Source organism: Sitophilus oryzae, unplaced genomic scaffold (assembly GCF_002938485.1).
Source record: "Sitophilus oryzae breed Bouriz unplaced genomic scaffold, Soryzae_2.0 scaffold_562_pilon_pilon, whole genome shotgun sequence".
NCBI classification, from domain to species: domain Eukaryota; kingdom Metazoa; phylum Arthropoda; class Insecta; order Coleoptera; family Curculionidae; genus Sitophilus; species Sitophilus oryzae.
Genome location: NW_022147154.1, coordinates 3283212 through 3298744, shown reverse-complemented (window position 1 = coordinate 3298744; position 15533 = coordinate 3283212). Strand labels below are relative to the sequence as shown.

General features: G+C 36.7%; 1 protein-coding gene across 2 annotated transcripts in view; it reads right to left on the bottom strand.

Moving 5' to 3' along the window:
* LOC115887288 overlaps positions 1–15533 on the bottom strand; it is a 44369-nt gene that overhangs the window by 17817 nt on the left and 11019 nt on the right. Inside the window, exon 1 of one of the 2 annotated variants that reach the window (XM_030906677.1) lies at positions 6171–6263. The exons of the other annotated variant lie outside the window; for it this stretch is intronic. Within the exon in view, the coding sequence (XP_030762537.1) occupies positions 6171–6248 (78 nt within the window). The 5' untranslated portion in view covers positions 6249–6263. Of the gene's footprint in view, positions 1–6170; positions 6264–15533 lie in introns of those variants that run through there. 2 annotated transcript variants of the gene reach the window in all.

Below are 15533 nucleotides of genomic sequence, written 5' to 3'. Positions count from 1 at the left end.
ATTTTGCCGAATTTATTGTTTTTGTTCGATGAGAGACGCAGAATCGGTCAGGTTCGGGGGAGAATTAAATTTTTAAGCGGTTATTTCAAAAATAGCCTTTGGTGGAGCGAATCGCGCAGAAGCGTGGGGGCGGGCACTGGAAATATCGATATCGATATGGGGGGCGGAACTTGGAAACAGTGGCGTAACCAAAGTGGAGTTTTTTATTGTTTATAGCTACTGTTCCAAGAACTGGCGAGGGTTTGAGCGTTATTATAACTTCTGGAATAAGTAGTTAAATGAATATAATTTTTATATAATCAAGTCTGTACGATATACAGGGACACAATTTCGAGAGTAGTAAATAAAAGGAAATTATCTTAGACAAAAATTGCTGTTAGGAAAGCAAAAAAAATACATAACGGGGTATTGAAGGGGCTAACTACTATGTCTATCTATTTTCTATACGACTCAACTTGTGTGGAACATCGTCGAAAAATTCGTTGTTTTCTTTTTACAGTTTTATAGCAAAATATTAAATTGTACTATTATTATATCGTCTGTTTCTTAGATAAATTCGTCATAACTATCTCGACATCGGAGAAAGCATTGTTCTCCCTCGATATGTATTTGACATCTTCCTCTTGATTTTTCATGGTGTCGCTCTGTATACGTATTATGTTACATAATATAGGTACCATATACCTCTGCAGTATTATTTACAACTGTTATATTTTACAGATAAATTAGTAATTTAATTGATGAAATCTCTAAAAGCATTTGCTATTAGTACAAAAATTGAAAAAATATATTTTTTACCTGAAATGTTTGAAAATTGGTGTATTATTTCATTAAAAACGTCTTTTTCGGATAAAAAACGTGATTTTAAAATCAGTAGATATACTACTTTATCACGAAAATACATCACAATTAATCTTAAACGCACAGCGTAAATATTACAACGATAACGCGATACTAATTAACACACTCTTTCTAATAACAATTATCCAATGATAGCCAATTATCGTCAATCCTCTGTGAAATAACGAAATGGCTGCGCCACTGGATGACGCGCTACTCCCGGGAGTCGAGAATAAAAAAAGCACGTGGCGGCAACGCGGAGCGTCGCTCCTCGCTCCAGCCCTAACGCAATTACCCGTTATTTTGTTCTCTTCCATCGTGGAGGGGTTGCTATTATTCGTGGAACTTCATCCCAGGAGATCGCAGCTTTTCAGGCGTAGTTTATACAGAGCGTCGCGAATTTTCAACATATTTTCAGATATGTATATAACTATAATATTTTTCATATACATTGGTATATCATATTTATACTTTTAAAACCTCTTATTCAGAACCCAGCTATCAATGTTCGTTTGTTTCGAAGAGTCCGCATGTCATATGTCATCTACTGCCACCTGTACACATGCGAGTAGTCAGAACACCACTTGTGATTGAGCAAAGCACCAGTGGAGCTTATTATCCGACTTGTTACAGAAGATAAGCCGATAATTAAGTAGGATCATGAATTCAGTGTAAAAAGTCATCATTAGCACTTGGCAGGCCAGTTCTAAATAGACTATGCTCTTAGTAGATGTTGAAAAATAATCTTGAGGGAAAGATATAGAAGAACTGAAATATGATGGAAAGGTAATCCAAAATTATTGCAATGCCATTCATGGACGAAAAGGTGGCAATGCCATTCATGGACGTTCCTTGTAAATTTGGTCTCCGTAAACCACTCTTCATCCAGAATAACCTCGCTGATGGACGACAGGGTCAAAACGTCAAGTAGCAAATGTTGAACGGCCTCCTCCTCTTCTTGTACATCCCCTGCAGAATGGTGTGTCACTTATTAGCGTAATTTTGTGAAGGTGTTTAATAAGTTGGCGATTAAAATATCAATTACAGTTTGAAGACTCTTTAGCACTGCAAAGTTCATATAGCGCATTTTTAAAAGAAATACTGAACTACACTCCAGTAGAAAGAAGAAGAAATGATAGACCGACAAAGCCTTGGATAAAAGAAATAATATGGTGAAATTAGAGCTAGAGGTCTAGATTTAGACCTGCAGGATGGCAAGAAACATCAGTGAGTTTAGCCAACATAATTTGTGACAACCTGTATAATTCTATATTTTTGGTTTTTCCTCTGTCGCATCGACTAGGAGAAGAAACAGTTCCTCAGCTCGTACGCGGTACCGTTACTTGGAAGCTTAGCTAAGCTCGCTACTCGCTAGAATAGGAATTTCGTTATTTTCGAAGCAACTGCAAACATTTTTCGGCGTCGTTTCAATCGGTTTGCTTTCGACCTTCTTTCGGTCGGCCTCCGCCGGCACGATCAATGCCGAACGCGCACGAATCGACTTTCGACCAGCTAAAGTTATCGTGAGGCCCAGGCAGGGGGCGTCAGCGACGTTGTCACACTGCATAGCTAGAGTAAGATTTCAGGATTATTTCTTCTATTTCTGTTTCTCTAAATATAATAATAAGTTAACTTAAGTATTTCATTATGGTTATTTTAATAGTTTATGTATCCAACGTTTTGGTTTCTGTAATTTCCAGAGGTATTATTATTATAAGAGTAATACTTCTGTCTCGATATATTGACAACCTTGATATTGACAACCATTGGAGATATTTATGCAATCTAAATATTCCAGTAAACCGTTAAAAAAACAATAGGAGGGACGATCAAAATCAGTCTCCTATAATTACAGCTCGTGTGTACTATTATTATTAGATACAAACGAGTCTATCTCCTTTTTACAAATTATAGCTATAGTCTGTTCAACGACAAAAAATGGAACAAAATATTATTGGCCTGTGAATATGGTGGGAAACGTTTATTGAAAAGTGGTCATCAAAGAGGGAACAAAAGATGGCGCTGCTAGGGCAAAAGTTCCACATTTGAAAGAAGCGCCAACAATGTTTAGAATAGGAAATAATTAAAAAGAGATAAATAAATATACACTTTCTTAAGTTCAGTTCCATCTATTATTGCTTATTGGCGCCACTGTGGTTATTTAGTGAACCCTTATTTTCTCCTTTTAAGTGACCATTTTTTCAAACAAAATTCGATTATAGATTCTCCTTACCTGTACATATCTATGATTTAAACTTTCACGGATCTTCCTGTTGGATAGACGTTATCCCAATTTAATCCAATAATTAATGTAACAATTATTTTTGGTGCAATATATTTTCATTTTTAATGAATCATACTTAACTGAAGAACAAGTAATCGAGCAATTTATTAGCAATAAAGAGACTAAATTTTGTAAATTTCACAGTGCTTATTTTTAATCATATTTTTTTCTAATTCCTGTAACTGTGTTTAGATTTGCGCGATAAGATTACACTACTTAAACATATTAAAATATAGGAACACGTAAAATTTTCCGAATTATATTAATACGGCTAGTAAAGTGAGCCGGCAACGCTGCTTCCTACATAAGGTCGAGATTGGCGCGCCAGAAACGTGCTTTTTTTAAACCACTTGTTTACGCCGCGTTCGGGTCGCGTCAGCCGCCTGCTAGATGGCGCTGCCGTTCGAATTTCCTGGCTATGCGGCGCGTTAACCAAATAACAACCGCTGTTGCCGGATCGCTTCTGTTGGTACTATAATATTCACTAAAAAGGTTATAGACGAATGAAATTTTTAGAATTCCAACCAACTTTGTTATACCTATATCACAAAATTACAATATATTTTTTACTCTAAAATGTTCTTAGTAGTCCTAATAAGGTTTTTAGGGATTTTTTTTTTCGTTACTCTACAATCTCTGTTGTAAATGAGCAATTTAGTTAATTCTACTATATTAACAAAATTGAGTTATACTGTTTTATTTCATTATCGTTCAAGTTTAGTAGTAAATATATTGATCAATAATTTCATAATTTTTTAGCTGTACTACAATTTATTAGTCAGAATTATATCCTATTTAGGTAAAACTTATTTTGTTATTTTAAAATGTCAATTGCAGTTTAGAACATCCATTTTTGTAGTTTTATTTTGCTGTTTTTTGGAATTTTGACAGATAAACATTTTCTTTGATTTAATCAAACCATATATTTTTAGGGCGTACTATTATTTGTATTAAAATTTTCTTTCGATGTGAAATATTGGCAACACTGATTCGTTACTCCAAAGTACGCGCGATGACTGAGCTAGCGGGTTACCATACGACAGCGTTAAAGCTGCTAGAAATAAATGAGGCGTTTCTGAGATCATAACCTAAAATAGAGTCGAGTGAGGATGATGGTTTGCTTCTTGTCCGCGTTTTAAAATGCTGCGGTTGTTCGATGAAATATTCGGCGGATGCCTATTCACTGAGATGTTTCAAATTTCAATGCGTCGTTTAATATATACAGTGTTAATTTTTCAAAATATAAATGCCCTAACTTTTCTGTTATTAATATCACTATAATGTTGTTGCTCGAATATGAGATTTTTGATCACAGCGTTATTCAATTATCTTTTTATCAGAAATGTTTAAAATATAAGATTTATAGTATACAGCATTGAAAGATCATAGACAATTTTTTACCGTTTTTAATATTTTGACAAAAACTTTTTCACATTAAATTACAATATTTTAATATGACTTTTTATTTTACTGGCTCTAATCTACAAATTGTGGCCGGCCGTAGATCCAGCAGTAGCAAAGCAGTAGTGTGCCAACTGCTGTGCGAGAGGTACTGGATTCGAAAATTTAATTAAATAAGGCTATTTAATTAAATAAAAATATTTATCTAATTAGAGCGACCAGCGGGCCACCATCTCAAGGAAGGCCATCTTGAGTATATTTACCTCGTACTGTATCTCATATAGTGTGATAAATAAACTGTAGGTCCCGTGTACTTGTGAAACACTGATGACACACATCACAATTACATAGTAGCTGACGCTCTTTCTAGAGTATGGCACTAGAAGAAGATTCAACAAGTAATACCTGTAGATATATAAATCTAACCTTTATATACAGGGTGGTACGAATTGTATTCCGGAAACTTCGGCAGCATATTCTGCAGTTAAAAATAAGTAAAAAAGTTCGTATAAATGTATGTCCTAAAATGCTTAGTTTCGGAGATACAGGGCGTAGAAGTTTCATTTTTAATTCGATTTTTTCCAACGTCAATATTTGGATGAAAATTGGTGGATGGGTGTTTTTTGAAATGAGAAATTTGATTTTGATGTCAATATGACTCCCATTTGTAGGTAGCACCACCTACATATGTTTTAACTGTTTTAAAGAGTAATAACTTTTCGTCGGTATCTGTATAAAACTACTGAGTAAAAAAATATACATTTGCGACTTTTTTTTACATAAAAAAGGTCTCTTGGTAAAAATCGCTACGAGTAATGGTTCTCGAGATATTTGGAATCGAAATTATCAATACCTGTCATCATTGACATAAATTAAACATGTTGACTAAATAATAATTAGACTGAAATCATAAATTTAAAATCTTTTTGTGTCAAAAGTTCAAAAGAAATTGTTTAATCATCATTTTTTTCGCAGAAAAACTTATGATTAATTTAAAAAATTAAAAATTTATTATTTCAGTCAAATAACTATACTCCACGTGTACTTATTTTTTGTCAATAATGACATGTGTTGACTATTTCCATTCTAAATATCTTGAGAACGGTTGCTCGTAGCGATTTTTACCAAGAGACATTTTTTACATAAAAAGTCATGAAAATATATATTTTTTTAGTCAGTGGTTTTATACAGGTACGGTCGAAAAGTTATTACTCTTCAAAACAATTAAAACACATGTAGGTGCCGCTCCCTACAAATAGGAGTAATTTTAACATCAAAATCAAATTTCTCGTGTCACAATACTCCTAGATACCAATTTTCATCCAAATACTGACGTTACTTCAGAAATTATTTGGAAAAAATCGAAATAAAAATGAAACTTCTACACCCTGTATCTCCGAAACTAAGCATTTGAGGACATACATTTACACGAACTTTTTTACTTATTTTTATATACAGAATATGCTGTCAAAGTTTCCGGAATACAAATCGGACCATCCTGTATATTAAACTATCTACGATTTAACACAAGCAATACATGGCGAGCCCAGTTTTTGTTTGTACTATGAAATATTATATTTTCATGTATTATTATATTATATGCATGTTGTCATAATTAATTATTTTATTTAATATAAAAAGTTACCTGTAAAACTGTAAACCGTGGACTCTGCTTACCTGTAACAAAAATTAAGATGAAACATAATGTAATTAGCGTACACATATTTATATTTATCTAAAAGCCACCGCAATAATCGATCAAACATTTCTCCGTACATCATACACATTTCTAAGAATTATCCGAAGTAAAATATATGTTTTTCGTTAAACTCAACAAATATACACACGCCGCCGATGCAGTTTGTTCGTAGCCCTCGAAGTAAGGAAGAAGCTGGAGGGAGCCGCGGGGCTAGAGGGGCTTATGTACATTGAGGAAAATGTGTAACGGGCAATGAATGAATGAAGGTGTGTGTACGTATGTGTTAGTGCAAGTTAAGTAGGTCAGAAGTATGTACGTGTGAGTGGAGAGTGCTTTATGAGATGTTACGAAGCGTATTTTGTTGGGGTGTGTATACAAAGGACGTTTATTGTATAATGGTTTTATTAAGAGAGAGATGAGTGTTTAAATTGGAGTAATTATTATTTGCGGTTTATGGAATTATTTAGCGAATTGCGTATTACAATAATGGGGAAAATGGGGAAACACCAGAAAACCTTATTACTGAGTTCGCCGAGATTACAACCGTTCGTGCCATAAACTTTTGTACGGCTGATGTAGACGGAGAGAGTATGTGGAGCCGTTTCACATACTGGCTTTTGCCAAAACCCTGAGACTGTATGATGAGTTATAACTCGTTATAACTCAAGAAAGGGGAACACACAATATATCTGTAAGGTCGCGATGGCTAACCCCCTGAATAAAACATTGAATAACAAACTAAAAATATAATATGTGTATCATATACCATGCAAGTGTGACAAAATTTGCATTGCCGAAAGATCTCTTCTTACAGCAAGGGCACATGTATAATATATAACGTATGGGGGTAATTACCTCTCCCAGGAAGAAATTTATAAATAAGCCAAATTTTGGTAGTAATATTTTTATTTAAATATTACTAAAGAAATTAATTATACCAAATTACTTCCTCTATCAGATGCGAGACCTTGTCGTTGGTGGGGAAGCTCCTAGTCAGGTGCTAGACGGAATCCCCTCTAGCCAGGAAAATGCACCAAGAGGTATATATAAATATCGATACAAGATGGGAGTACCCTGTCCGTCATTCCAGGCATCCTCGTGTCTAGATGCGTGGCTAGATAGAAGACTAGCCTCTACTGGTTTCAACCTTGGGGCACTAGGGGGCAACCCATTGTATACTCGTCTCCCTTACTTCTACATGCAGGGCTCTGTAGATGTGGACCAACTAACTCTTGCGGTGTATTACCATTTCCTATATCACCAGCTTTACCAGAACTCCAGTGTAAGAACATAAGGCGAGAGCGTTGAAGTCATGGTTACAAAATCCCGCCTAAGATGGGCTGGTCACGTATGCAAAATGCAAGAAAACCGCCTACCGAAATCTCTGCTTTACGGTGAGCTTGTGAAGAGGAAACCGGGTGGACAACTCAAAAGGTACAAGGATATTCTCCACCAAAACTTCAAGGGGATAAACATGTAGAATGAGTGGGAAGAAGGGCCATGGTCAAGTCCTCACAATAAGAATTGACCTCAAATCCAAGGAGGCAATAGAGAAAAAGAGATATATCCTTTATTATAGATCCGGGACAACACCGGTATCAGGTCTAAGAAGAGAACAAGTTAAAGAGGTTGAGAAAATGGAAGGCCAAACCCCAACCGTGAAAGGGTGTATACTCTCGTTGGAGATAGATGTCCACTCCTCGGAGGATGAAGAATTGTCGTCGGCGGACGATGGGAAATGCCCTGTTCCTCCCACAACAGGGTATCCTCATGAATGATGAGTTATATACTGTATTATGTTATAACTCAAGAAAAGGGGACACAATAGATCTTTATAGTCGCCATGATTAACTTCCCTTCCACTCATTCTACATTTAAAATCAAATTAGAAAATCCAGGCCAAATTCAAGTTTACTACTACCCATCCCAGACTCAATCTATAGATGCGCCACTATTGTATAGTGGTATGCGCTGTACAGGCGTAGATGACCGTATCAGTGTGTCACAAGAACACATCTATACTTCTTAAATGTTCGAATTAAAAAATACAAAGATTATAAATCGAGTTATAAATACATACTTTAATTTTTGCATAATATAAAGAATGATATAAACGTGACAAAATAATTCGATATTTTTGTCTTTTTAGACAACTGGATAAAAAACCGTCAGACGTCAAATATTTTTTTGTTGGTTTTTAAAATATGTCTTTAAGAAACAGTGTTTGGATTGTAACATTGAGCGCTACTACAGAAAAACTTTACGTGCACTTGGGACAAGCGTTTTGTTAACCATGTTGTAATCATCAGCATATGATTAAAACTACGTTTTACTTCGAACCAAAACTGTACCAGCTGATGATTAGTGATCCTCTGTTGATGATACGAACATGGATACTTACAGAGTTAGTGTTCTAAATCTAAGTAAAGGATTTTAGTGTATTGTGGAAAATTATTTTTCTCTCATTAAGAGCTAATGAAAATGTTCTTTTCATTAATTTGTAATAACATAATTTTGTATCAAACCGAGAAAACAGTAAAGAATTAAGAATACAGAACAATGTATACGCATCGTAACCATTGTAGAACAATGCTGATAAAAATCTTCCTGCAATCAGTCAAATTTCATTCAATATGGCACTGAATAATTGCACTTGGCATTGCCAACGAGACGTAATTGAATGCATAACATGTAGTGCTAGACGGTTAGACAAACAGAATCTGAAGAGATACGGAAACTACTACTGAACAAACGATTAGAGGACCCCCCACCGCTAGACCAATTAGTAGATGCCCCGACACCTGTTTCGCCGTAAACACCGATCAATTAGCATGGAAGCAGGCGCCGACACACACACTCGATAGAAACAATAGAACACGACGAACGACGTCGCGGTGGCCGTGACCTCGTGGAATCGACGCGCAAAAACAACGACCGATGATCGTCATCAATCACTGCCGCCGTTGAGCCCTACGGCGCGAGATGCCGACGACACTGACCCCGGAGCTGGCGACAGGTACATCACACGTCGCTCTCTCGCACTTCCGATCAAACAAAAATCCCGCCCTTTTTTATCGTACGCGTGTTGCTGCAGACGGCACGCGCCCGTCTGGCCTTTCCCCGCCAGAAAAAACACGCCCGGCGCTGCATGCATAAATAAATCTCTAGACCAAATACCGTCGATTTTCAGACTGATTGTTGATCTGTGTTTATTGAATACGTTCTATATTCCAAATACCTGTCGGTAGGTTAAAATTTCTTAATATTTTCTTAAATTTTTTTCTTGGTAATGTATTATTTACTAGATTAACATGATTAGTGCATCGTGCATTCAAAGTAAAAAATGGTATATGGTAAAATTATTTCTTTACGAAATGCTATTTTATCATTCTTTTAAACGTTGCAGGAAAGCGAGAGCCCCGCAGGGGTTTACATTTTGTAGAGTGCTGGGGTTGTAAGCCAAGAGGTAGGGGATGCTCACTTTGCTTTATATTATCTTGGGTTGGTTACTATTTGGTTATAACTCGTTGAAGACATATACATGGACATACGAGGCTTTGGACCTTAAGCTGAACATCGATAAAACTAAAGTCATGTGCACTCCCTCGGAAGATCACAACAATGCTATAAAAATATGGAAAATACGGAGAACTATTGGAGTATGTAGCGGAATTCAATTACCTCGGCATAGGCAGTTTGATTTCAGAAAAGGCCAATATCGACTCTGAAATTCAGCACAGGATTAGAAGCGCCTCTAGAGCATTCTGGGAATTAAAAGACAGGGCACTAGACTATAATCATGACTTGAGCACGAAAACGAAACTTGCAGTTTCCAAGCAATAATAATCCCCACCATGTTATATGGAAGCGAAACATGGATGCCGTACCGCCGCGCCGACACATGAACTCATTAAACAAGTTGCAACAGACACACCTTATACAACTTTTAAGAATCCGGTGGTTCCATTATGTCTCAAACGTATCGGTCCTTGAAAAAGCTAACTGCGAGAGTATTGAAGTCATGGTTACAAAATTCCGCTTAAGATGGACTGGTCACGTATCACGTAATGCAAGAAAACCGCCTACCAAAATCTCTGCTTTACGGTGAGCTTGTAGACGGTAAGAGGAAGCCGGGTGGACAAGGTACAAGGATATTATATTCTCCACCAAAACTTCAAGGGAATAAACACGTTGAATGAGTGGAAAGAAGCAGCGCACAATAGAACGCAATGGAGAAAAATTTTAAACTCAGTTAACAGCGGCAACCAAAAAGTAAAGAGGCAAGCAATGAGATTTTTGAATGTCCGGAGTGCGGAAGAGAGACATCACGTATCTGGCTTTTCAGTCACAGAAAATCTCATGAGAGAAAACGCCTTGCGTAACCATCTTCTGATGCGTGTCAAATACTCGTCAGCGAGTAATGGCAGTAGTATGTAGGTATGTATATTGTCTTGGGTGAGATCCTGTATTTTTTAACTTTTTTAATCAATTCCTTGTTTCAACTCCTTGATACTTCTTCTCTTTAAACCACAATAGGTGTTTGAGACCGCAGTGGAAGGTGTTTAGTGAAAACCAATTGAAGGCCTATTCAACTCGAAATAACTAATGCAAGAGATAAAAACTCACGTGGAAAGTAAATGTATAGATTTATTGAAAAAAAATAAACTTAAACGATTACCTATATTTAAATCCAGTATCCGTAAACAAGTTTTTATCTTCTATCTTTTCTTCCATTCTTTACGTACATTTCACTTTTTACCGAAAAAAAACGCATGTTCCTAGATCGATATCCTCACACCTTCCAACAAACTCCTACATTTCTATCCTTCGCAAGGGAGGTCATCTTACGTTTCTCTCCCTTCATCTTGTTTTCGTATGTGTACAAACTCACACAATCACACTTTGCCGACGGATTTACGTTCATATATGCATCGTCGTCGTGTCTGCGACGTGACTTCCCTTTATTTAGGTCAGGGACCGTGACAGTAAAAGTTGGAGACTCACGCGCTATTAGGGAGGACCGTGGAGGTTCTGAAAGAGTCGGGGGAGAGGGGGTGGTAGACCGTCGCCTTTCTCCATGTTATCTCCCTTTCCCGAGCCCGGTCTGCGCTAGTTTTAGTTTGTCTCGGAATGTAGGGAACTTACTACGACTTATAGCCTCCGAAGTTGTGTAGTTGTAAGACGTTTGGCGGTGCCTTTTGTCAGATTTTAGGACAGTGACGTGGGAGAGAAGACGGAGAAGGGTATTTAGTTTTCTTTTGATTAAAGGAATCTTGTAAACGAACGATTAGGATCATTTTGATGTAGATTTAGTAGGAACTGCAGTACAACCAGTTACAATGAAAATTCATAAGTTCTTTAAATATTAAATTAAATTTCACTGTCAAGATGTCAACCTTGAAACATCAGGATCAAAGAAGAATAATTTTGACAATTCTTTTAATTATAATGTATTTTCTGTGACCCCACAGATTTAACTTACAAAATATATTGATAAACTTTGAACAATACTTGCTTATTCGTCCATCCTAGGCTCTCATTGGTTGAGCTATGGCGGCGTGGTACGTGTTTCGTAACCATTTTAATCATGAACGGATGAATGCGAAATTGAGAAAGGCCTCAGGCCCAGGCAGACAGAGAGGTCGCTTACGTAATCCAATTAGGCGCATAATTTATCCCATCAACAAGTCCGGCCCGTTATTGTCGGCCTCTTGAGCCGCAGGGAAGAGGGTTCTGCCTGCTCGGCCCCATTTACCGGTTAATATTACCTATTACCCGAAATCGAAATGGTTTTGTATGGCTTTTGCTCGCAATAAGCGTGCCAAAGCCATCCCTAATCGTTCTTGCATTTCGCCAACTTAGTTTTCTTTTAAGTAGGATGGCACTGGTGTTTGTTCTGTATAGAGTCGGTCTCTAATGGGTTTTCAACTTGGGCGCAAAGGCTTATTGCGATCCAAAAAAAGAAAGGTCAGAAGGAAACAAGATTCGATCAAGGGAGATCGCTATTACAAGCTGAAGCCAACTAAGCACTAAGATACATCAGCAGATGATGCTAACTTAAACTTAAACAGTTCTAATCATCTGATGATGATTCTAACATGGTTAGCGAAACGCGTGTTAAGTGTAAAAGTAAAGTGTTTTGGTGTATTGTGGTGAATTAGTGTTTTATTTTGCTCTTAATCAGACCTTGCAAAAATAAAAGCAGGTGGAAGGGAGAATCGCTAGGGATTACAAAAGAAAGTAATAAGAATTATAAACTACAACGCCTACTACATTAGTCGAGCATTTCAGGCCGAGCATTCAAAAAAGAAGAAAAAAGTCGGATTTAAACTGCCATCAACGGGCAGGCGTTAACGGTGTCCGTTGTAGTATGAAACCTAATTAACAGCCGAAGAACTTTCATTAAGCTGCGGATATCGGAATGCGACAGACATAGGGTCTTTACCAGGCCGATTACGTGCTGTAAAAATAGATCGATTGTACCGTTTTTTCCGGTGAGTAAACTCGCTGTCATTCAGCTGGGTTTACTTTGAGGTGTTTATATGACTGTAGTGTTGAAAATTTTGGTGTTGCAGCACACTAATTAATTAGAAGGTGATTTAAACTTTCAATTTAAATCATAGGTTGATGATATTATGGTGAGTTAGGAGATCTTCAGGAAAAATATGATTACAAGTTTGACTCTTAAGAGTCCATTTCGCTAGTCCGAAAAAGCGGCAAAATAAGCGTTCGGCATTTAACGTTTTATGTAAAACTGGTTAGGTATTTTTACACAAATAAAGAAGAAAGTTAAAGATAAAGGATGTATACTATATCCGTATTGTAGCACATTTTTAGACAACTTCTTTATTTTTAAGATTTTGATGGTCGAACATCAACAATATATTCCTTATGTTTTGACTAAATTTTCTCGAAAATCAAGACAATTTAAAATTCCGTTACAATACGGAAATAGATTGAAGTTTTGTGATTACAGTGATATATAGTTTATATGGTTTAGTAACAAATTGCTTGCTATTTTATGGCAAATGCTGAAGCTCTGCAAACCTTAATCAAGTCTTAATCAAAGCATGTATGTTTGGAATTTTGGATCTGGCTTGACACGACAGGATTGAGCTAAGCCTTAGGCAGATTTCTGAAATATAATATATATTTCCTTCGGCCACAGACTTGCTTTACCCGACCCCTGAGAGCGACCCGAACAGTACAGCGTAATAGACTCTTAATGTCGAAATTATTTAGAATTAGTCATTAAAACTGATAACCGTAGGATTCACTTGTAAATAAGCTAGAAACCTCGACCCACAATACCATTTACTTTAATCAGATCAAAGTCGTGGCTTCCTGGCGAATTTCGTGACTGATATAAACTACGAGCGGTTTCGGAATGTCTGGGTCTGCATCTCTCTTGTGTGTATGTGTGCATCATCTGGTCGTAACCGACGTCGCGAAAGGATGGAGGCCGACGCCGACGGTGCTCGCCTTTATGAATGGAAAATTCACTCTCGATTTCCACCGTCAATATTTATGGCGGTTTCGCATTATACGGCCCGCCGCCGCCAGCAGCAGCGGATATAAAAAGCGACGTGCATTCCGCGCGACCGGCTCTGTTTGATTTGGGGGGCCCTGGGGGCGGCCGTCCCTCTTCGGAGGGCGGGGAAGGCCGATAAAAGTAGTATTTTTGAATGGGAAAATCGTCCCTGGTGGTGTTTTTAAAACGTAGTTTTATTGGGTCAGCGGTGCATCGCGGTGACGCTATCGATACATTTTATTGTTTTATGCGTGAGCGAAAGATATATAAATAATTAAACTTTAAATAACTGGTTTGTTTGTTATTGTGCTTTCTGCGCATTACGCTTTGTGTATACGAATTTTCATTATCGGGATTAGTTACTGGGCCTATTTGATGGCTTGGTATTATTAACGGGCCTAAGTCCGATTACCTTCTCCTAGTCCTAGTAGTAGATAGTCTTAGTATTTGGACGGATCAGGATTACTTGCTGGGCTTACTCTGGTATGGCTCAGGATTACTTTTTAAAATAAAGTATTAGATATTCCAACTGTACCATTATTTACCACTGAGCCACTGTACATAAATATTGGTCCTTTGTCAGGAATTAAAGAATCTTCAATACAGAAATTTCCTAGCACTTTCCTCTGTCTCTTTGACTATAAACTATGTTAGCAAGGACACTCAACCACAATTCAAAGTTGGTTTGCCGAATTAAGAACGACATATTTATATAATTTCCCTAGAAAAAAATTCAAGAAAAATCAGAAAGTTCAGTTCCATGCTAGGGATTATAAAATGATAGAATTAACTGGGGATAGATGCCAGGAAGATTTGTGAACTTGCCTCCGCAACAAGTGAGTTATCATCATATTGACTTTGAAACTAACGCTTGACCTCGTTTTCAAGGATGTCCCGCATATTAAACCAGCTCGCTTTGCTTTACATAATCTCCTACGATGATTGCTCGAAAAATGTTCATCTCTCGCGTTGTAGTATTCCGACACCAGCGAATATAACCTGAAAATTTCCATTCTAATGTTGTATTAATATTGTTTATCGAGATCAATTTGAAAATATGAACTCTTATAGTGACTCTTTTAGTTTTCAACTTGTAAATCGCTTGTGAAAATGTTAAGGACCGGTAATTGGCATCACTGTTTTAGCGTATTCTTTAATTTTGCTAATTATTATTAACAAAAAGAAAATATATTATTACAATATAATTTTAAAAGAAGACCAGACTGATATTAAGAATTGAAATGCCGTGCAACCGCGTTTTTAAACAGCAATCAATAAAAAAATATAATAAAAAATATATTATATTTGATACCAACTAAACTTTTAATTACGTAATCGACGGCTCGATTTTTAAACTCATTGTTGTCAACCATGGACATATTCGGCGCCGGGCTGACTAACTGGAATTTAAATTTCCCTCTGGGGATTCAGGTGGTAGCTATGCTGTAAAAAATGTCAGGTTACCACATTTATTTATTTATTTCCTGACATTGTCATTCGTTTTGACATTTTGATATTACGAGTTTTCGGTTTAAATGAATTATGTTGTAATATTTTAAGCTTAAAAATGTTATCAGCAGACCTCGCAGTCGAACATTGTCTTTTTAGAACCTCTTTTAGTGTACAAGATAATTAAATAGCCGTAAAAACTCATCGCAACTTTATTAGAATATTTTAATGGATAGTGGTAGTAATGGCCCTTTATGTCCCCTAAGTGCTGTTATGAAAGTGAGTTTTGTTAATAACTGTAAGTAATAACTGGTTTAATATATTTATAA